A 22,685-nucleotide genomic window follows, 5' to 3' on the forward strand; every position below is an offset into this window, starting at 1 on the left:
CTCAATCCAACTCCTCATCTAGTATTGGAACTCTCAACAGCCAATTCAATTTTTAAATGATAAGTGTTATCCAAGAATAGATGTCACTAAACTTAAGTGTTGAGGAGATGCCCAAATTAAAGAAATAAATTTGGTAATAAGCAGCATAGAGAAGAAATTTTAAATTATGGGAGAAAACAGAATTACCTAGGAAGATAATGCAGAAAGAGAAGAGCAGGGGATTTAGTTCCAACACACAAAAGGAAAGAGAGAAGGAAAAACAGTAAAAATAGACTAGAGACGTCAGAAAGGGCAGTGTTTCAAGAAGCAAGAAGTGCTCAATAGAGTCCAATGTTTCTGAGCAATCAAGACAGATAAGAACAAGAAATGTCTTTGGGCAACATAGAGACTGTTGTTGCTTTGATAAGAGCAGTTTTTGAAGTGACTGGGGGGAAAGTCAAATTAAATAGAAAACAGAATGGGAGATGGGAAAGAGATGATAATGTTAATTTTTAGGTTTAGTCATATGACACTGCTGAAATTGGCCTTTTTTTTTTTTTTTTTCTCTTTTGGCAGTGCTAAAGATTGGACCCAGGGCCTCATATGTGCTCTATCACTGAGCTATATCCCCCAGCTACATTTTGATGTTCAAAACCAATAATTTCATGACTTTTTTTAAAGTTTGATGGACAAAGTTTGGAGCTGATGCAGTTTTTTTTGTTTTTGTTTTTTTTTTAGAAACAATTCAGAAGCATCGGGAGAACGAGTTAAAGAAATGAAAATTTCAAAAACAATGGGATATTATTTATATTCAATCAGATAAGGTTTTTATGTTATTTGGCTCATTTTTTAACAAATGCATCCTAAACATCATACATAAAACCATGAGAAAAACAGCAAATTCCAATATTGGGCATACCATAAAAATACTAGGCCAGTAGTTCTCAAAACTGTCTTAAGTCATTAAAAATGAGGAAAGTCTGAGGAACTTTCACAGCCAAAGGTACAAAAGGAGACATAACTATACAGAAACAAAAGAGAATATTAGGTTAAAAACCTAAGACAATATAAATTACAAACTTCAGTTAAAAACAGTGTTCAGTACTGGTTTATTAATTCCAACAAATGTACTATAATAATGCCAGATATTACTAAAAGGGGAAACTGGATGCAGGGCACATGGCAATTCTCTGGATTATATTTTCAGTTTTTTGTTACATATCTAAAACAACCATAAGAATATGATAATACATACTTTAATAAGGTTTAATTAAGAAAACGGTAATCACCCATTGACCCAAAACCCAGCTTAATGGTCAAAACTGTTACAGCCTCCTTTGGTAGTTCCCTCCCTATGTGACCACTTTTCTAAACTTGATTTTCATTTCCTTGCATTTTTTATTACCCTAAGCAATATATAGTACTGTTGAAATTAAGTTGGCATACTATTTATTTCTACAGCTTCCTCTTTTGCCTCATCATGTTTCAGAGTTCAGTCTTTTTTTACTAGCATATAACATTCCATCTTGTTAGCGATCCAGTGTATTCATTCTTTGATAGATGTTCTGCATTTCTTGCTTCTATCCACACTATAGTTACTACACTTTTGTCCACCTATCAAAATTTCTATAAGTCATACACTTAGGAGTAGAATTCTAGGGTTTAGAATTGTAAAATCTTCATTTTTAACAGATTTTGCATAATTGCTTTCAGAGTGGTTCTAACCTACCAGCAGGTGCGTTCAGACATGTAGAGGGAGTAACAACTCTAGAAAAGACTTACTTATAAACCAGGTAGCTTTTTGTTTTCAAGTACTACGATTGGACCCAGAGCCGGTTTACCATTAAGCTACATCCCCAGTTCTTTTTCTTTCTTATTTTGATACAGGATCTCACTAAATTGCTGAGGTTGTCATCGGACTCACGATCCTCCTGCCTCAGCCTCCCCAGACGCTGGGATTACAGCCGTACGCCACGGCGCCCGGCCAGGTAATATTTTTGCTTCACTATAAAATGGGTTTTGGGTCCACGTAATCATTTCAGCAACAAACCAACATCAACTACTAGCACTTTTTAAGGTTCTGACGCCGCTAATCTCGACACAGCCTAGCCCGGGAGATTCTGACACACAGCTCCCTTCCGACGCAAGCGTGACGCGGCGACGGACGTCCGCACGCTCGGGACGACGCGACTTGTTTGACGCCCTTGAAGGCCCCTTTCCGGGCTGCCTAACGCGACACAAGTGTCAGCTTGTGTTCACTGAATGCCTCTTGTTTGTGTAAGGAGAAAATATTCCCACATAGTCTCCTTGTTCTCAGGGCCAATTCGCTTCCCTAGAAGAGCCTCTTTCGGCTGGCTTTTTCTTCAGGCAGCGCCGTGGGCAGCCCGCAGGCCCTTGTGTTGCGCGCGCAGCGACACCGCCTCCTTCTTTTCGGCCGGAACCGCCATCTTTCAGGTAGGGACTGCGCGTGGCTCCCGGGGCCCTGCGTTCCTTAGGCTCGAATTGTGACTCTGCAGCCTCAGATGAAATGCGCTGGGATACTAGAGAGTCTGTTTTCCCAATCTGGGGCCCACTGTCCTGGGTGGTTGGGTCTGTGTCCTGCCAGAACGGGAGCAGCATGCTCCGTGTTAGGGCCTGGGCAGTGGGGTGAGGACCTGACCTGTGGTGCCGTGGCCCTGAGCTGCTACGGTTAGGAAGACGAGTCCGACTCATTGGGGACGAAGTGAGTTAATCTGGCAAGGATTCAGCCTCTCATATCTCTGTGACTTCGGTCGCGGAGTCCTGGGCCCTCGTAGGCTGTGCGGGGCCGCGTGGCCTGATGCTTTTCTAATTCCTTTCAATGTAACGTGGACGGGTAGGCACTTCCGGGTCTTAAGAACGGGTTTAAAACAAGTCTTAGATTTGATCTCCAGTGAGCCTAAATGTCTGAATTTCTGGCTTCGTGGTTGGATAACGAAGTGGCTGCCCGCCGAGTCAAATCTGGTTAACGAGTCTCAGATCACTCTTGGATTGTGTGTGAATTGATAGCCTATTGCTTTTAGTTTTGACTCGGGATTGCTAGTGGATGAAGGGAAAATATGTTAAGGTTGCCTTACCAGTGCTCATATATCAAGAGGGGAAGATGTGTGTTGAGTGAAGGCATTCCAGAACAGCAATATGTCCGATATTGGCGTTTAGGGGTGAATTTTAATAATTATTTAACAAACTGCTGGCTTCACCCCACATAGCGATCCTAGTTGGCAAATTTGATACCATTGTAGACTTCAGGCATCATTGGTTTGCATAGGTAAGGTATCGTTTTGGAAAACTGGTTCAGTTTTGTGTGTGTTAGGTCTAGGCATAAAATGGATGCCAGGAAAATGAGTTTAGAGGAGAAGAACTTACTGATTTTGTGCTCCACAGTCCTTTTATCTACAGAGGTTCATCCCTAGTTTATGAACTTAATTCAAGTTTACAAGTTTATACAGATGTAGAGATTTGATTATTATAACAATTGCTTAGTTGCCTTTTTGTAAAAATTGAAGGATGCATCTATTAAAACAGTAGTTTGGCAAGTTAGGTGAGACATTTTTGGCTCTGCCACACAATTTTTATAAAAAAAGGTGCTTTGACAGTTGTTTAGGATTAAAGAGTGTATATTAAGAAACTGATACATTCTTAGACTGCTGTCAACAAATTAAAGTCTTCCTTTATAATTGGCCTTGTGGGTAGGGGTTATTGCCCTGGATGACCCAGTGATCAAAAATGTGTTTTGGCCCTTGAGGGAGCCCAGGAAAGGTTCAAATCTGAATGTTTACAGGTGAATTTTTAGATGGTAAATTAGCTTTCAGTTCAGTTATGCTGTACTTGTTCTAAGAATTGCTTAGTGCTCTGTACACATTACTTCGATGAATTATAAAAGTGTTTTTAAAAAGAGGGACAAGAGGGCTGGGGATGTGGCTCAAGTGGTAGCGCGCTCGCCTGGCATGCGTGCGGCCCTGGTTCGATCCTCAGCACCACATACAAACAATGGTGTTATGTCCGCCGATAACTAAAAAATAAATATTAAAATTCTTTTTAAAAAAAAGAGGGACAAGAAAAAGGATCTTATCTACTGTATAAAAATGTATGGTTTAGTTTTATTGGGTTCTCCAATAAATTATCCTTTAGACAATAATTTCCAATGCTCTTGGTATTCGTTCTAGCATGGATTGTACAGATAAAGGGAGGTACAAGACCTTTTAATGTTTTTATAAACTGTTGGAAAAAAGTAGTGATTGTTCATCTGATTTTTTTTAGACTGTTCCCTAATTTGAAATTATAGGATTTTTGTTGGTAAAGGGGAAATGCTAATTTTCAAATATCTGACTAATTTTATGCTTTCTTCTTTTAGTAATTCGCCAAAATGACGAACACAAAGGGAAAGAGGAGAGGAACCCGATATATGTTCTCCAGGCCTTTTAGAAAACATGGTAAGTTTGTTTACTTGAAGCCAAGCTTATACATTTGGATTTTTATTAGTATTTGTTGTGGTTCATAAATAGCATATTTTTAAAATTGGCATATTTTGAAATAGATAAATAAAAAGTATGAATTTTATGTAGTTTCATAACTAAATATCTATGCAGGATTAAAACTTTGGAGAGAAGGTTGTAGTAGACTAATTTTTTGCTTTCAGGAGAAATTTTCAAAAATAGTATGATATTTTTATTTTAGACTTGTCTTGAGACTGACTACTGAAATTTTTTTGCAGGAGTTGTTCCTTTGGCCACATATATGCGAATCTACAAGAAGGGTGATATTGTAGACATCAAGGTAAATTATAAAATTGAGGAATAACACTATAGATGTTAGAAAAGTTGGAATTAATGTAGTGCTGGGTTTTAGGTACCAGTATTTATTACATCTATTGGATCCTTTTGCTCTGAATTTTATGGGAGGAAATCTGCTTGAGTTCATAAGAGTAAAGAACAGGTTTTGGCGGGGGAGGTATTGGGGATTGAACTCAGTGGCACTTAGTTGCTTAGTGCCTCGCTTTTTGCTGAGTCTGGCTTTGAACTTGGGATCCTTTTGAGCTGCTGGGATTACGGGTGTGTGGCACGGTGCCTGGCCAGACTGTTTTTTTGTTGGTGGTGGTGGTGGTTTTTTTTTTTTTTTTTTTTTTAGGTATTTAAGTATTTTGTAGTAGATGAACACAGTACCTTTATTTTTATGTGGTGCTGAGGGGATCGGATCAGACCCAGTGCCTCACGTGTGCCCTGGACTAGTGTTTATATCAAAGTGAAAAGGAATGCCTTAGTATAAAATTTATTAAAATGGAGATTGTTGTTTTTATGGAAACTCCAGTGAGAACTATATTCTTTTGTGATCAGTATTTAAATATGTTCTGGCTCTTGAGCTTAATGATGATTGTCTTTTTGATTGCTTGAAGCAATGTGAAAAACACATTTCACCGGCTCTGAAAGCTCAAGATGCCATTTAAAGGAAATTTTACGACATCTTATTTACTTCAGTAAGAAATTAAAGTTTAAGAGTAAGGAGGAGTTGGCTGGAATAACATTTGTCTCCTATCTTATCCAGGGAATGGGTACTGTTCAAAAAGGAATGCCCCACAAATGTTATCATGGCAAAACTGGGAGAGTCTACAATGTTACCCAGCATGCTGTTGGCATTGTTGTGAATAAGCAAGTTAAGTAAGTAATGAATGGTATAGTTCTTTGTGATTAAGTCGTATTCATATACCCCCACCCCTTTCACTTTGCCAATTGGACTTATGTCTTTATTGGTCATTCAAGAGGGGCAAAGGAAGTATCCTCTTAAAACTCAGGCAGACTGAGTGTCTGTCATGTAACCTGTCAGAGGAAACAAATTGAAATAGATTTCCTGGAAGGTCCTACACAATCTGGTATGAAGCAGTTCTAGTTTTATAACATAAGTTTATTAAGTTTTAAATTATACTAGTGATTTGATTTTGGTTCAACTAGTGGTTTAGAGGCTGTCACCTCATCACAACAGCGTCAAAGTAGGGGTGGTTAGAGGAAAAAGAATACCAGTAAAGGAAGGAGAATAAGGTGAGGATAGAAAATGAGCAGGGCACCTGGGACTGATTGTAATAAATCGAAATTCAATACATATAACTTTAATGTACTAAAAAAAGAAAACAAAAGGATTGTTTACTTCAAGGCCTCTTCCAAGTAGATCAATAATTGAAAAACTAATCAAGCCATCATAACCTTGTTGGTTTATTCGGAGTAAAAGATTCATCTAACAAGTGGAATTTTCTGCATTGCTGTTGTGTTTTAGATGAAACACTTATGAGAATTTCTGCTCTCACCAGGGGCAAGATTCTTGCCAAGAGAATTAATGTGCGTATTGAGCATATTAAGCACTCTAAGAGCCGAGACAGCTTCCTGAAACGTGTGAAGGAAAATGATCAGAAAAAGAAGGAAGCCAAAGAGAAAGGTACCTGGGTTCAGCTGAAGCGCCAGGTGAGAGCTTGACTTGGCAGGGTTTATTGGTATTAATCTTGGGGAACTATTAAAACTGTTGCTCAGATATTTTTTATTGGAGTTTAAGAATTGAATGTATATTTAAAGTTTATTTTCTCTTTTCCCCTTCAATAGCCTGCCCCACCCAGAGAAGCACATTTTGTGAGAACAAATGGAAAGGAGCCTGAACTGCTGGAACCTATTCCCTATGAATTCATGGCATAATAAATGTAAAAAAAAAAATTAAAGGCCCGTGGACTACAAAAATGTTTTTTTTTTAATTGAGCAGAAGTGTGTATTTAATTGTGTCCCAGTTTGTTTGTGTTGTTTCTCTGCCGTTCAAATTTAGTATTTTTATTGCAAAATAATGTGAAATGAATTATGGTGGTGTATCAAGTATATACTCAATTGATTAAGAAATGGCCAAAGATTATTTATGAAATTTAGTTGCTTGGTCTCTAAATTACCTTGAAGAAAGATACACAAAATAAGTGAAAGGAAAACTGTAATTACAGTTAAGCTTAGGAAAAGTTGATTGGTTATAATTATAAATAGCTTGATTTTAAGGATTATGAATTTACCTTTGAAGCCAACTTCCTTAAAAAAAATAGTAACCTGTTCTTTGGGTGTTACTAGTTATGAATCGATTTCAACAATAGTGTAAAAACATTTGTCTTTCTCCTACTGTAACAAAATAATACAGACTTTACTAATTTTGTAAACAAAATTTTTCAGAGTTTTGGAGACTGGGAAGTCCCAAGTCCAGATGCTGGCAGGTTTTGTGTTTAAGGTCCTGGTCTGCACTTAGGTTTTGTTTTCTTTTTTTTTTCCTCTTGGTCTGCACTTGAAGTTGGTTTCTTTTTGCTGTTATTCTCCTGGGGGGACAAGTCCAGAAGAGAAAAATTAGTAGCCAGTGGGGTTGGGCTAGTTTCTCTAGCCATTATATTCAGGAGAGGAAAGTCTAGGCTCTTTTCCTAGGATTTCCCAAGGACTTCTTGTGAAGGAGTTTCAGCATGAATTTCAGAAGAGACCCATTAAACGACAGCACTATTCAGTTTACCCAACTTAACTATATTTACCTGGGTTTGTGCGTTTTTACTCCATTAGTCTTCATCCTTGAAATATTGGTATTCCTGAAATTGTTTTTTCTTAGCCCCAGTCTGTTTTATTTCTAACTAGGTTTGCCACATGTTTCTAGTTCTGCTAATGTAGTTTGTACTTAACTGTGTTTGTAGCTGCTTTTAATTTTATTCCATTATGATCTGGTGGGATGCAGGGTATTATTTTGTATTTGTAACTGCTTTTAAGTAGTGTTCTGTACATGCTTCCGGACTTGACCATCTTCCTTTTTGTAGCCTATTTAGCAAATGCTGTGGTTGTAGAAAAGAGCCTAATTGGTGGCCTATAGTTTTCTCTCCTTATAGGATAGGAAATAGGTACTGCTTTTGTCTAAGCAGACCTGGATTTGGATCTCTCTGAATGCTTAACATCTGGAACGGGGGAATTCACTTTCTAGAGGGTTGCCTTTAAGTGGATGATTATTGTATTTGAAATTCATTTTTCACCACCACGTCCAAAAGCAACAAAACTTGGATTAACTGGAGTTCCTGTCTTATGTTTTCTGATGGGTCTTAGTGGGCTACTGTGCACCAAATTGAAGTCAGCTTAAATTTACATGTCCCCCACTTTGTATATTTTAAAATTGACTATCTTTCATACCTATTTATTTCTGTCTCTGTTCATCTAATTCTTCCATCAGCTACCAAGTTCAGAAGTTACTGTTATATGCTGCAAATTACTTGACCTGTGTGACTCGGTTCCCTTTTTGTAAAGGGGATTATTAAAAGATGGGAATAATTTATAATGCACTTAACATGCTCTTACATTCAGTAACTGCCAGCTTTTTATTATCTGCATATTCATATTTTTCACTGCAACTGAGTAGAGAAGTATAGTTTTTAAGGATGCACATGATCCCCCACCCCTTTTTATATATTCTTAGGATTAAGTACTATATGAAGTTGAAATTTTTATTATTTTTTTTTTTTTAGCAATACTGGGATCCTATACTGTGAACCTCATCCCCAACTCTCTTTACTTTTTATTTATATTCAGTGGGACACTTAAAGGGCTCATGACAGCCACCTTAATGATAGGTTTGAGAAGGGATTACCATGTTTTATTCATTTAAAAAAATGACTCGGGAGAATATAATACAGCAGTTACTTAAACACTTTAACCAATGATCCTTATGCCATTGTACCCCTAAACTATAAAATGGAGGTTGATGATTCTGATAGGTAGGGTGAATTGGTCTTTCTAAATTCTTTAGGTTACAATTCAAGGAGTTCCATGTAGAAACCCTCACAGTACCATACATCTAATCCTTTGTAACAGTTCCTACTAAATTGTTTTCCTTTTAATTTCCAGTTATAATTTTTCTACTTTATGCCTTTTATCTCTTAAGAAAAACTTGTTTTTTCAAGTTCCTTTGCACATGTGCTTGCCTTTTCCTTGCTTCAGTGGTGAATTCCTGCTTGTTCAATATAGCTTAAGTGTTATAGGAGTTAGCATCCCTGATGCAAGAAGAGAAATGAACAAAGTACTTGGGATCAGAGAAAGACTAGCTCTAAAAGGCTCCAACAACATTATTCCCATGTTAGATGTTTTGCTACTTATCTTCCCTTTGCCATGGTTAAATTCTGTCATTCAACTTTGCATTCTTAGTTCCTAGCACATTGCATATTCAATAAATGCTCTCTGAATTAGAGGAGTAATAGGAAACACTATTTTTAAAAATGAATAGATATTTTAATTCTAATTTCTGTTTAATTTTATTTACATATGGATTTAAGAAGACAAGCGTTTCCCTAAATTTTGAGGTTCAGGTAAATACTTGCTTCATGAGTAATTGGGATTATTCAGTCACCTGTGTTATGTGGAAGCATCAGGAGACAAATTACTTTGTTCATTGCCCAGTGAATCATTACTCTCACTTGGAGGTTCTTTATGTCCTTAAGGGCTATGATTCTGTTTTACCACAATCTCATGAAAAGAAGTATAATTGTGACTTTTCAAAAAGGAAATGAGGGCTGGGAGTGTAGCTCAGTTTCAACGCTTGGACCCTGGGTTCAATCCCTAGTACTACACAACAAAAAGGAAATGGAATGTAATACTTCAGTTCAAGAGGGCTGGTGAAGCTGGATGTGGAAGAAGGAAGGAAGGAAGGGTGATGGCTTAGAGAGCCACTATCATTTGGGCACATATTCAGAAAATAAGAATTTGTTTATGTACAGCACCACTATTTTTAAAACATCAGTGGAAATGCTATGAATTTGTGTGTTTTTAGTGTTTTTTAATTAAACAGTTTCTCACAAGCACAGCACAAGATTTAAAAATATGTGTACCTTATAGATTTTTTATTGGTTTTGATAAATTGATTTCATAATGTGTTGTACAGAGTGCATTCAATCTTCAGTGCATGAAAATGCTTGTCTCATCACTCTCATAAAGCATTGATTATTATAGACTGCTAATTTGGTTGGAGAAAATGTGACATTTCTTTATTAGTGGGTTTGGCTTCTTGAACACTTTCCTGGTTTCATTTTATCTGCTCTTTGCAAGCTTTCTTAGATCTTTCTGACCTCTCTCAATATTGAATACTTTTATATTCTGGGTGGTATTCAGCCTCATTGTTTGAACAATGATGCTGCCCTGCAAAACACTGCATCTTCTGGCTGTGGCAGCCTCTTTGACTTGTACAACATTCTGCCCCTAAGGATGATTCAATTACACTTATAGCCTTCTTGCTGTGCCTTTGCTATGCCAAGCACATTTTTGCTTCAGAAGTTTTGTACTTGGACGTTTCCTCTGTAGGGAATGCTTCTTCATAGGTCCCATTGGTTTCATCCTAGTATTCAGCCTTTGCTCAGATTTTATCAAGTCTGTCTCTTTGTATCCTATATATTATTTTCTATCCCTTATTATCCTTATAGTATTTACCATAACCCAATATATGTTTTGTTGGGAAAGGGGTCTGAGGTTTTATGAAATTATAGATACTTTTAGCACATTAGGGAATATTTACTGGTACCTACTCTACTGGGGAAGAAGGGCAGAAGAACAACAGCATAAAGCACCATTTTTTAAAAATGTATTTATTTCTGTAATTTGTTATAAATGACAGCAGAATGCATTTCAATTCATAGTACACATAGAGCACAATTTTTCATGACTGGTTGTTTACAAAGTAGAGTCATCATTCTCGTCTATATACATGTACTTGGTGTAATTATGTCCATCTCATTCCACCATCTTTCCTATCCCCATGCCTCCTCCCTTCCCCCTTCCTCCCCTTTGCCCTATCTAAAGTTCTTCCATTCTTCTCAAGCTCCCCCCAACCATCCCCATTGTGAATCAACATCCACATTATCAGAGAAAACACTCAGCTTTTGGTTTTTTAGGATTGGCTTACTCAGCATAATATTCTCCAACTCTATCCACTTAACTTGCAAGTGCCATGATTTTGTTCTTTTTTAATGCTGAGTAATAGTCCATTGTGTACATATACCACTTTTTCTTTATCCGTCTACTGAAGGGTATCTAGGTTGGTTCTACAGTTTAGCTATTGTGAATTGTGCTGCTATAAACTGTGATGTGGCTGCTTCCCTGTAGTATGCTGTTTTTAAGTTCTTTGGGTATAAACCGAGAAGTGGGATAGCTAGGTCAAATGGTTGTTCCATTCCAAGTTTTTTTCCATACTGCTTTCCAGATTGACTGCACCAGTTTGTAGTTCCATGAGCAATGTATGAGTGTGCCTTTTCCCCACATCCTCACACTTATTGTTTGTTTGTTTGTTTTGTACCAGGGATTGAACTCAGGATACTTGACCACTGAGCCACATCCCTAGCCCTATTTTGTATTTTATTTAGAGACAGTGTCTCACTGAGTTGCTTAGTGACTAAAGATGCTGAGGCTGGTTTTGAATTCGTGATTCTCCTATCTCAGCCTCTCAAATTGCTGGGATTACAGGCAGGCACAACGGGTGCCCAGCTGTTTGTATTCTTAATAGCTAACATTCTGATTGGAGTGAGATAAAATCTTTGATTTGCATTTCTCTAATTGCTAGAGATGTTGAACTTTTTTTTTGTATATTTGTTGATTGATTGTATATATCATGTTCGAGAAGAATCTGTCAGTTCCTTGGCCCATATACTGATTTGGTTTTCTTTTGGTGTTAAGTTTTTTGAGTTGTTGATATATCATAGAGATAAGTGCTCTATCTGATATGCATGTGGTAAAAATTTGCTCCCATTCTGTAGGCACTCTATTCACCTCACTGGATTGTTTTTTATCTCAACATTGTAAAAACTATGCTAAGCCCCAGGCTAACATTCTAAATGCAGAAAAATTGAAAGCATTCCTTCTAAAAACTAGAACAAGACAGGGATTCCCTCTTTCACCACTTCTATTTAACATAGATCTTGAAACTTTAGCTAGAGCAATTCGACGAAGAAATTAAAGGGAAACAGATAGGAAAAGAAAAATTCAAACTATCACTATTTGCCGATGATGATTCTATGCCTAGAGGATCCAAAAATTCCACCAGAAAACTTCTAGAACCTAATAAATGAATTCAGTAAAGTAGCAGGATATAAAATCCAAACATAAGCTTGGGAATCAATTTAGTGAAAGAGGGGAAAGACCTCTACAATGAAAACTACAGAATGCTAAAGAAAGAAATTAAAGAAGACCTTAGAAAATGGAAAGATCTCCCTTGTTCTTGGGTAGGTAGAATATATATTATCAAAATGACCATACTACCAAAAGTGCTATACAGATTCAATGCAATCCCAATCAAAATTCCAGTGACATTCCTCATAGACCCAGAATAGCCAAAGCAATCTTTGGCAACAAGAGTGAAGTAGGTGGCATCATCATACCAGACCTTAAACTATACTATTGAGCAATAGTAACAAAAATTGCATGGTATTGGCACCAAAATAGACTTGTAGACCAATGGTACAGAATAGAGAACACAGAGAAAAACCCATATAAATACGGTTATCTCATACTTACTAGACAAAGGAATCCAAAACACATATTGGAGAAAAGATAGCCTCTTAAACAAATGGTGCTGGGAAAACTGGAAATCCATATGCAGCAAAATTGAAATTAAGCCCCTGTCTCTCACCATGCACAAAACTCAAAAGTGAATCAAGGACCTAGGAATTAAACCAGAGGCCCTGCACCTAATAGAAGAAAAAGTAGTCCCAAATCTTCATCTTGTAGGAGTTGGCTCTGCCTGCCTTAAATAAGACTCTTAAAGCACAATAAATAAAAATCAAGAATCAATAAATGGGATTGATTCAAACTGAAAGGTTCTTCTTAGCCAAATAAAACACCATTCTTAAGGAGGTGACAATATAGGAGGGACAGAAAGACATGAATACTTACACAAAACAAGCCAGAAGTTATGGGGGAGTGTAAAGGGGAATGGAAGTGGGGAGTCAGTGTCCACAGGGCTCTTGTTTTTGTCCTCTTCTTGATAACTCATTCCTGTCTTCATTGACTTAAGCCAACAGACTCAGAAAACTAGCAAATCAACTAAGCAGTCTCCTGTGCTTTCCTGGTCTCTTTCCTAACTAAATTTCCTGGTTGCCAGTGACAAATTTGGTTTCCACCTCCACCACTCTGAAGCAACTGTATTCTCAGAACTTGTTAGTTAAAAAACTTGGAGATCTTTTTCCAGTTTAATCTGCAGCTCCCTAATATTAAACCAGACCAACAAATTTTCCTTTTCTACCAGAGGATTCTATCATCTTTATTCAGGTTCTTCTACCCATTTGGCACATCCTTGATGTTCCACATTTGCTACTGTCTTCCTTCTCTATAAGTTCTTTCCGGGTGATCTAAGCCAGTGGTTCTCAAAGTATAGTCCCCTACCTAGCTGCACAGCATTATCTGGGTATACTTGATAAAAGTGCAGATGGAGGGCTGGTAAAGTTGTTCAGTGCCACAGTGCTTGCCTGCATGCCAGAGGCCCTGGATTCAATCCCCAGCACAGAAGGTGGGAGGGAGCAGATCTACCCCTACTGAATTTGAAATTCTGGGGATAGGGCCCAGAATGGCAATATAATAAGCTCTCTGGCTAATTAAGTAACATGCTTGAGAACCACCTATCTTTGTCTTTAACTTTCTCTGATACACTCGAGACTTGAGTAACAGAGCTCACATTTGCTGAAGCTTAAACTCTCTCTTGACCAGCCCCTGTGGATGTCCTACAAATATTATACAATTAATTTAGAAGGTTGTGTAAAAGGAAAGACGAATTAAAAATCTGAGATTTGAGCAATGTGTGTTTATGTGTGCTGACAAAATTATGTGTCTGCCTTGAAATGCAAGTTTTTAAAATAATGAGCAACCACCACAAATTGTGAATTTATAAGTTCACCTCTTACCAGACAATTCCCTTTTGTTAAGAAAAATATTCTAACTATAAAACTTCTCACCTATTTTTTTTTAAGCCTGTTAGAGCCATGACACTAAATGAGACTGCATAGCCCCTTGAAATATTGAATTCTGTCTCTTTATCTGGCCTGGTATCTTCTGAGGTCTTCTGTTTTTGTTCAGTTGAACCCAATCCCAAACTTATATCCTTTGAAGTTTTCCTCTATTGTGGCAAAAACAAAGAAACAGGTTCAGGGGCTGGGGATGTGGCTCAAGTTATAGCGCTTACCTGGCATGCGTGCGGCCTGGGTTTGATCCTCAGCACCACATACAAATAAAGATGTTGTGTCCGCCGAAAACTAAAAAATGAATATTAAAAAATACCCCCCTCCCCCCAATCTCTCTCTTAAAAAAAAAAAACGGTTCATATCTCTTCCATATTCCCACTAGTATAGCATTAACAATTTCTCTGTATTGGGATAGAAAAATGCTAAAATATTATAAAGCAATTCCTAAAATTTAGTGATAGAATTGCTAAAATACAAACAAGGTGGACTTATTCTTTTCTGAGCACAAGAATAATAATTTGAAACTGGGTTTACTTGCAATGAGTGTTTATGCCATATTTCTCCATTCCCAGCCCTACTTAAGGGGAGAAAATTGTATTATGCATGCAAAAAACTCAGCACAAAAATCTATTAGGTTCATAGTTTTTCATTACAATAGGCAGAATCTGCAGCTGTTATGCTAAGGTGGAAAATATGTATAGAGAAATGAATAAACAACTGAGCTTCTGTATTGTGTTTCTTTCCAAATAGTGAAAAGTGTGTGGTGAGGGAGCACCGGACAGACCATCTCATAAGCCATTAATGGAAAGGGCTCAGAGAAATTGCTCTCATACATACTTTTCCATCAAGATTAGAGCTTTATGAAATTATTTGGCTTGGAAAATAAATCCAGTGGGGTACTCTTTAGTTAGTTTCTGGAAAATGAGGTGATAGCTCAATTCAAGATGCAATTGGATTTTTACTTTTGCTCCACCTGAGCAGGAAAAGAAAATTAATTGCTCATGGGAGATGAGTAAGTAAATTGTTTTAAAATCCTTGAGAAGAGAAACCATATCTGTTCTTTGTAGCTCCTAGCGCTAACACTGTTGCCTGTGAAAAGTCGCCCTTTGGAAGAACAGTCAATACCTTTTCAGAGCTTCCTGGTAAACTTCTTAGCATGGTGCATGTTGCGATCCACAGGCTGGCCCCCAATCTTGTGGTCCCCACCATGTCTCTCCTCTATGAGGCTACTCATATTTCCTCAAACTTGCCATTTACCTTCTTACCTTTTGCACATACTCTTCACTCAACTTCATATGCCTTTATCCTCCCTCTGAGCCTTCATCTATCAAATACTACTCAGGCTTGGAGATCAGTTGTTCTTTCCCTGTAACTCCCTGATATCTCCCTCATCTCAGATTTGATCTCCCTGTAGCTGTCCTATTGGAGCTTACACCTGATCTGCTTTGTCCTTGCATTTACCTGTCCAGAGTATTCTTCATCCTGCTCTCCACACCAGAGGAAAGGGGCAGATTTACAGTCAGAGGGCTTAGGGTCTCTACTACTAAATGTAGCTTGTCTGAACCCTAATTTAGAAGTTTTTGGGTTTTTTTAACCTGTTACACAGGTTTGATAAAGACTTAAATATTAAGAATTGAGATAATATTTGAGAATTTTTATTGCTAAATTCAGTAATTTATAAATGATAATTAATTTCACTACAACAGGGATGTCTGTGAAGGCAGGCAGGAGTGTCTGGTACTTTGTATGTTTAATAATATAAAGTTAGCTGTTCTTTGTGTTCTGTACTAGAGCCTTGCAGACAGTAGATTTTCAACAGTTTTGACTATTGTTAAAATAATATAGGGAATTAGTAGAGGACAGAAGCATCATTCCTATTCTGGGGAAAGTACCTCAAAAGCAGAGTCTGAAGCACCAGAAACTCATTATCGATGGATTTAGGATACACAGTAAAGATAGTTGATATTGGGTTATGGATGGTGGGGTGTGCGATGTTCATGAATTAGAGGAGGACCCTTTTTCCCAAGGGCTAGAATTCAAGCTCTTGTTGGACTGGTAAAGAGTTAATAATTTCCCAAGTCTGATGTTATTTGTGTATTACTAAATTCTGACCTTCACACTCATTCTAAACACCCACAGATTTGTGTATTTGAGTCTTTGCCTATGCATTTCTATTATCTTTTAAAAACTACTTCAGCATGCCTGTGTTATAATGGTTGCACCACAATTTTACATAACTCTGGACACAAAGAAATCTAAAATGAAATAGCAGAACACAAGCAGCAACACTTGAGAAATGCTATTTATAATTCTTCATTTTAGTAGCTTATTGTCTCCTCTAAAAGGTCACAGATTATCTGTATTTGTAAATGAAAGGAAGATAGAATAACATTTTGAGTTCTTCTAAGCAAAGGTGCAGGGTAAGTGCGAAATGGAGGATAATTGCCACTGAGCAAAGGATAGTCTTAGGAATCTTCACTGTTGGGTGATCTTAAACTAAAATAATCTTATTCCAGAGAGGGGATGTAAAGTAGGGAATGAGGTAAACAGATATGCTCAAGATTTAATAAAAAATGACTCATTTTTTTCCCTTGAAAGTTCTGCATTTTCACCCCAGAAAAGTGAAGTGGGTTTGCGGCAGATCCCCTGAGGCGCTACCCAGCAGCCATGCTCTCTTCTATTTCTTAATTTTGAATGGGAGCAGCACTGTGTCCATCCCCAGGGAGTACCCATGATCACCTAAGCTAGTCATGGCAATCCCAACCTTCATGGATCATCTCTTTCTTGATTTCTTTGCTCTGGCCCATGAAATGTAAGGGAAAATCGATTGAGTTCTTGTGAGAACTGTTTTATTTCACAATAAAAGAGACAAAGCAAGATAATCCTTCCCTTTCGGTTTGGGTGAAAACTCAGTGCTGCAGAGCCATCTTGTAAACAGTGCCAGACCCCATCATGGAATTACCCAACAACTCCTAACAGCTTCACAGTGGCTTCCTAAACAGTTTTTTCCTTTTTAGTGCCTCTTCCTCTGTCAGGGAGGAAGGTGCCCTGTTTCAGGTATTTCCTGTTAAACTGAAGTATAATGGAAGAAGATTGCCTTGTGAACAGCCAAAAGTCAGTACAACTTAAATAGGGCCAGTTACCTCAAATGTTTCCTGGGATGCTTCCTCCTGAGAGCAGGTTGCTTACAAATGAAAGGGATGATGATCATAAGTATGACTTCTGTTTTTTCTAGTTCCTACAGTGAAGCCATCATTCATCCATTTATTCATTCAGAAAGTCAGCCAATAAACAAACATCTATTGAGGTCCTTGAAAGTCCCAGGTACTACTACATGCTGGGCACTAGCGATAGAAGTAAGCTAGGGTTCTTGCCCTCTACAGACAGACATGAAACAAACATTCCACCAGAAAGTAATGACAGTTGTGATCAATGCTGCCAAGGGTGCCCTGAGAGTGAGTAACTAATTGCAAGATAGGGGTGGGGATGGTGGCAGTGATCAGAGAAGACTCTGCAACAAGTAAACTGAATTACCATTTATAGTCTATTTCATGATTATTCAGAATTCTTCAGTTGAAAAATGAGAAGAGCAGTAAAGATGGGAAAGAGGAGACAGCAAGAAACATGGCAGTAGAAATAATAGAAGGTGGTGATTAACCCATAATGTGAGAGGTTGAGGTCAAGGACAGCTCCACAGGCCTGCTAAGGCTGCTGGGTGCATGGAGGCACCTTCATCAGTGTGTTCAATTCCAAAAATGGATCCCATTCTCTACTGCTTTCTGTCCTATTTCAAATGCAAATTTGCTGCTGCTTCCATAAAGCTGTGGAGTGCATTTCCTCACCCCTTGAATTTGTGCTGACCTCATGACTTACTTTGGCTGGCAGAAGGCAACAGAAGTGATTTGTTTTACTTTGGAGCCAAGGCTTCAAGAGGTCTTGTCCACTTCCACTCACTCCTTGGAACTTGCCACATGAGAATAAGCCCTCCAAACTGCTGGATATAACACATGTGATTTTGTCACTGCTCCTCCCCCATTATTGCCTTTAGCCAGTTAGTTGTCAGACTTGAGCAATGCAGGAGCACAGTAGCCAGCTCTCTGCCTCTCCCAAGACCAGGAACTCTGCTACTACAGCAAAGAGCTCAGCCAAGATCTTCAGAGCCTGGCCTAGATTAAATGACTCACCCACTGACCCTATAGCCTTGTGAGCAATAGCAAGCAGTGATTGTTGTCCTGTGCTATTAAATTTTGTGTGGTTTGTCAAGCAGCAAAAACTGATAAAGCCAGGATAGAGCAAGGGAATGAATAGGGTGCGGCTAATAGGCAGTTGGACAGAAGAGTCTGGAAAACAGCAGATCAAAAGCATGAGGTCTTTATTAGGCTCCTGCCTTACTATGGTGGGCTCCTGAATTCCAAGAACTAGGCCATTTTTCTCTTCTGTGTCCTCTTCCTCCCTTTCCCCTGCCCCCTCTTTAAACTCCACCGTGTATCTAGAAGTAAATACTTGAACAATGAAGTAAATCCATGACTCAAGTGCATAAACAGAATTAATGATGGAGAATTAGTCCAGAACCAGAGCTCTCAGCAGGTGGAATGCTCATTGTTTACCAATGAGTCAATTCAGCCTGCGCCAGCAGGGAAGGGGCTGCCAGGGTTTGGATGCTGAGCTGCAAACGACTGCCCCCAAGGGGACTTCACATGTAAGTGACTGTAGTTATCTCGAGTGATACTTGGAGGGGTTGGGGGGCGGGGTGGCTCTTGCCTCCTCTGTCCCTTTTTCCAAAAGAATGTCACACCTCAGCACCTTTTGAAAATAAAAGAGCAACATTCCACAGGATTCTATCCCTTCCATTGTTGCAGAAGTATCCGACCAATTGCGTTTTTCCCTTTTTCTTTCCTCCATTAGCTCTAATCTCAGGTTGATCTACAGAGCTAGTGACCAAAATTGGCCACTGTGGGGCGGAGAGGGCCGCGGAAGTGCCAGATACAGCCTGAAAGCCAGGAAGATGGTCTCTATGGCTGGTGGCCGTATTTCCAGGGTTCGCGAGCTCAGAGCGGTGCAGGTTCCCTAGCACTGCGCGTCAGACTGCGAAATGGTGCGCACGCCTGCGGTGACGGTCCCTTTGGATCACCCTGCTCCCGCCCCAGCTCGCCGCTACGGGAAGGGGCGGGGAATAGGAGGAGCTGGAGGCGGCCACCGCGCTCCCCCGCAAGCCGAGCGCTTTTAAAGCCGCGGAACTTGACAGCTAGGCTGGCCTCCGCCACAGTCCTGGCGCCCGGTGTTCCCGCGCTCTCTGCTCGCGAGCCGATTCCAGGTGCGGTGGAGGCCGGGACCGCTCGGCTTGCGCGCTTCACTGCCCGACGCGCTCCATGCGGCCGCTCAACATGTCGGGGCACTTTCTGCTGGCTCCCATTCCTGAGTGCTCCTCCGACTACCTCCTACCCAAAGACATCAAGCTAGCGGTGTTGGGAGCCGGGCGTGTAGGAAAGAGCGGTGAGTGTGGCGGAGACCTGTGCAGCGACAACTGGAGGTCCTCCAGGGAGGGAGCTTTGGTGGAGGTTGGAGGGCTGGGGACCGGGTGAATCTGGCCGTTTTGGTGCTAAGAGGGTCTCCCTTCAGTCCCGGCACGGTTACGCCCGCCTGCCTCTTCTGGGCGCATACTCCAAGACTTTCGCTGGGGTGGACGCCTGTTTGAGAATGGAATTGTCCCTCCAGTATGTCCCTTCATAAAAGCTGAGGGAGACCAACTTATGGCACCTTCGGTCTTGCAGAACCTTGGGCTTCAGGGAGTGCATGCGGCTCAGAGGCCCGTTGCTGTTGTCTTCTACTCTTTGAATTGATTTTGCCTATTTCCTTTTCAGCAATGATTGTGCGCTTCCTCACCAAGAGATTCATTGGCGACTATGAGCCGAATACAGGTTAAAATAATTTTATAATCAATATTTTTGTGCGTTCATGTTTCTTTTTGCTGATCCGAGTGTGGGAATTTAAAAGCAAACTCTCTTTCCTTCTCTAGGCAAGTTGTATTCACGTCTCGTCTATGTGGAGGGAGACCAGCTATCTCTGCAGATCCAGGACACTCCTGGGGGCATCCAGGTAAAGACTGCCAGGAGCAAAGAGCCCCTGCTAGAACATTCTGGGGTGGGGGATGGAAGTAGGGCCAGGGTGGGGGTGAGGGGAGACCAGCATATAGCTGGTCAGAGGCTGTGCTATTGGTCCCAGTGACATGCTAAAGGTATACATTTAAATGTAAGAGTCAACCATCTACAAGTGTGGGACTGGGAATTGTAGTGTTGGAAGTCCTCCAAGGTGGGGTTGGTTAGAAGTAGCTTCCTCTTAGCTCCCTGACACTTTTCTCTGCTGCCCTGGCAGACTATCACTACTTAGATGGGTCTTACCAGTTTCAGAGATCAACCATGAAACAATTAAAAAAGCAAACCCAGCCTCAGGCTATAGCTCAGTGGTAAAGAATGTGCTTAGCATGTATGAAGTCCTGGGTTCCATCCCCAGCATCACATAAAACAAAATAAAACAGAAAAACTGGTGGGATTCTGGTGGGAGAGGGTCTTTCGGGCTAGCAAGTTCTCCTGGAGTGCTTCTGTTACTGGCTGTTCCCCCAAGTCAGTAATTGCAATCAGATAACCCCTTGGCCAGTTCTAGAATATAACTTAACTAACAAGTTACTAATTGCTAATCCCTTCTAGGGAGGAGAGGTCTGTGAAAGAACCCAAAGAGAGGAATTTGTTTCTGTAACATTCTCAAGAAGTTGCTTGCTAAAAATATTTTCATAGATTTGGGAATAGATATTTATCTTGGCTTCTTTTCAAAATTTTGTTTATTATGAATTAGTTCCCTAAAAATTGAGCCATTCTGGTTTGAAGTAATTCTTCAGTCAGCCAGGGTTCACCAGAGATTGCCTGTCAAGCAGAGGGTTTAAAAATATCCCATGGATATCAGCAAATAAAATAAGCCAAGCAGGGAGTTTAAGAATTTGCACTCTCCCTGTCAAAAGTCTCCTTTAGCAGAAGCTGAGTAGAACCTGAAAACTATATTTAGTGTTTTTCTTTTCCCAGTGTTTCTTCAAGGGTTACTTTGATGTCATAGTTGAGCTTGCCTCTCATCGAGGGCTTCCTTGACTGATCTCATTTTGATCTTCTTCAGGCCCAAGACAACCTCAGCCAGGCCATTGATTCTCTATCCAAGTGCGTGCAGTGGGCCGAGGGCTTTCTTCTTGTCTATTCCATCACAGACTATGACAGCTACCAGTCCATCCGGCCCCTTTATCAGCATATCCGGAAGGTTCATCCTGATTCTAAAGCCCCTGTCATCATAGTGGGCAATAAGGGGGACCTTCTGCATGCCCGGCAGGTACAAACGCATGATGGTATTCAGCTAGCCAATGAGCTGGGCAGCCTATTCCTTGAAATTTCCACTAGTGAAAACTACGAAGACGTCTGTGATGTGTTTCAGCATCTTTGCAAAGAAGTGAGCAAGCTGCACAGCCTCAGTGGGGAGCGGAGAAGGACCTCCATCATCCCCCGGCCACGCTCTCCCAACATGCAGGACCTGAAGAGACGTTTCAAGCAGGCTCTGTCTTCCAAAGTAAAAGCACCCTCCACCTTGGGGTAAAACATCTCAGACAGACTGACGTCCTTTTTTATTATGCATTTGTGCAGCTACAAAGACTGGACCTCTCCCTTTTTAATCACACATTCAGAGTTTATTTTTATAAAGACTTTATTGGTTTCCAAGTGTATGTGTGTTACTAAAAATTCAAACTGAATGCCTAGAAGTTGGGTAGTTTTTTAAAATAAAAGATTTTTTTTTTTAACTGTAACTGCTAGCCACTTTTCCATTAAAGGCAAAATGGCAACATTGCTCCTTATTTTCTAATGTCTTTTTATAGAAATCATACTTGCACCAGAGCCCAGAACTGCTCAATGCTTGCCTTGAGTTTGAACTCTGATTGGTGTCTTTCAGTAGGGAGTGGGTTATGTAGAGGGAGTCTGCTGTGGGTGAAAGAAAGTATGTGCAGGAGGAAAGGGATTTGAATAACTGCAGGATAGCTTTAATTTGGGCACTTTGCCACAGTCATGAAATTGACACTGTGATTTTCACAGGAAGGGGTACATTGTGAGCTGATGCTAAAAAGTTACAAATCATGAATATTATTATTTATTGGTACAAATACAAGTGCAGTCTTTCTACCCATTAAAAAGAAAAAACAACAGCAATTAAAAAAAAAATCTAGAATTCCTTAAATCAGTAAGTGGGCCTTACCATCCAGGAGTTGACTTGAAATTTTCCTTCCCTTCTTGTCTCCTTGACCCTCTGTTGAATAAGGTGGAAATAAGGAGATGATCAAAATATGGTTTCATGAATTATGTATATTGTATCCAAAGAAAATTTTTCTTAAGTTTACAATGCTTAAGGAAATAATGTGAACTAATCTTCCAAGGAACAACTTCCATAGATGAGGTACATTAATCCACAGTGAGTGAGCTCCAAAATTGTTGGAGCTCATTGCTCAATTAGAATGGGAACAGGCCTGTATGGAAAGAAAAGTCTAATTAAAGTTTGAGGTGAATCCTTTTTCAGAGGAGGGTAATGGGGATTGCATCCAAGGCCTAGCACTCTACCACTGAACTATATGTCCAGCTCCTGAGGTGTGTGTCTTTATACAATTATCTGGAGCAGCTGTTTAATGAAGTGAAGTACAAGA

The 22,685-nt window shown here is 39.7% G+C and overlaps 2 protein-coding genes and 2 non-coding genes across 4 annotated transcripts; all 4 read left to right on the plus strand.

Moving 5' to 3' along the window:
• Positions 1 to 2,335: 2,335 nt before the first annotated feature.
• On the plus strand, positions 2,336 to 6,694 carry Rpl21 (ribosomal protein L21). The gene is made up of 6 exons (XM_026388402.2): positions 2,336 to 2,433; positions 4,352 to 4,430; positions 4,712 to 4,773; positions 5,539 to 5,651; positions 6,296 to 6,446; positions 6,582 to 6,694. The coding sequence occupies exons 2-6, from the start codon at positions 4,364 to 4,366 to the stop codon at positions 6,669 to 6,671; spliced, it is 483 nt and encodes a 160-aa protein (XP_026244187.1). The 5' UTR covers positions 2,336 to 2,433; positions 4,352 to 4,363; the 3' UTR covers positions 6,672 to 6,694.
• On the plus strand, positions 5,355 to 5,425 carry LOC113182488 (small nucleolar RNA SNORD102). Its single transcript, XR_003300737.1, has one exon. It is a non-coding gene; the product is annotated as a small nucleolar RNA SNORD102 (small nucleolar RNA).
• LOC113182489 (small nucleolar RNA SNORA27) lies at positions 5,702 to 5,828 on the plus strand. The gene has a single exon (XR_003300738.1). It is a non-coding gene; the product is annotated as a small nucleolar RNA SNORA27 (small nucleolar RNA).
• Positions 6,695 to 19,200: 12,506 nt separating the features above from the next.
• On the plus strand, positions 19,201 to 21,768 carry Rasl11a (RAS like family 11 member A). The gene is made up of 4 exons (XM_026388385.2): positions 19,201 to 19,456; positions 19,825 to 19,881; positions 19,980 to 20,059; positions 21,125 to 21,768. Exons 1-4 carry the CDS (start codon positions 19,333 to 19,335, stop codon positions 21,590 to 21,592), a joined length of 729 nt encoding a protein of 242 aa, XP_026244170.1. The 5' UTR covers positions 19,201 to 19,332; the 3' UTR covers positions 21,593 to 21,768.
• The last annotated feature ends 917 nt before the right edge of the window (positions 21,769 to 22,685 follow it).

This window comes from Urocitellus parryii, chromosome 2 (genome assembly GCF_045843805.1).
Source record: "Urocitellus parryii isolate mUroPar1 chromosome 2, mUroPar1.hap1, whole genome shotgun sequence".
NCBI lineage: Eukaryota > Metazoa > Chordata > Mammalia > Rodentia > Sciuridae > Urocitellus > Urocitellus parryii.

Bases quoted from the DNA above. Each gene is read 5' to 3' on its own strand.
- Rpl21 (XM_026388402.2), top strand. From the start codon at position 4,364: ATGACGAACACAAAGGGAAAGAGGAGAGGAACCCGATATATGTTCTCC. The intron at 5,652-6,295 runs GTAAGTAATGAA...TGCTCTCACCAG, and splicing joins GTTGTGAATAAGCAAGTTAA to GGGCAAGATTCTTGCCAAGA. The intron at 6,447-6,581 runs GTGAGAGCTTGA...CCCCTTCAATAG, and splicing joins GGGTTCAGCTGAAGCGCCAG to CCTGCCCCACCCAGAGAAGC.
- Rasl11a (XM_026388385.2), top strand. From the start codon at position 19,333: ATGCGGCCGCTCAACATGTCGGGGCACTTTCTGCTGGCTCCCATTCCT. The intron at 19,457-19,824 runs GTGAGTGTGGCG...TTTCCTTTTCAG, and splicing joins CGGGCGTGTAGGAAAGAGCG to CAATGATTGTGCGCTTCCTC. The intron at 20,060-21,124 runs GTAAAGACTGCC...GATCTTCTTCAG, and splicing joins ACACTCCTGGGGGCATCCAG to GCCCAAGACAACCTCAGCCA.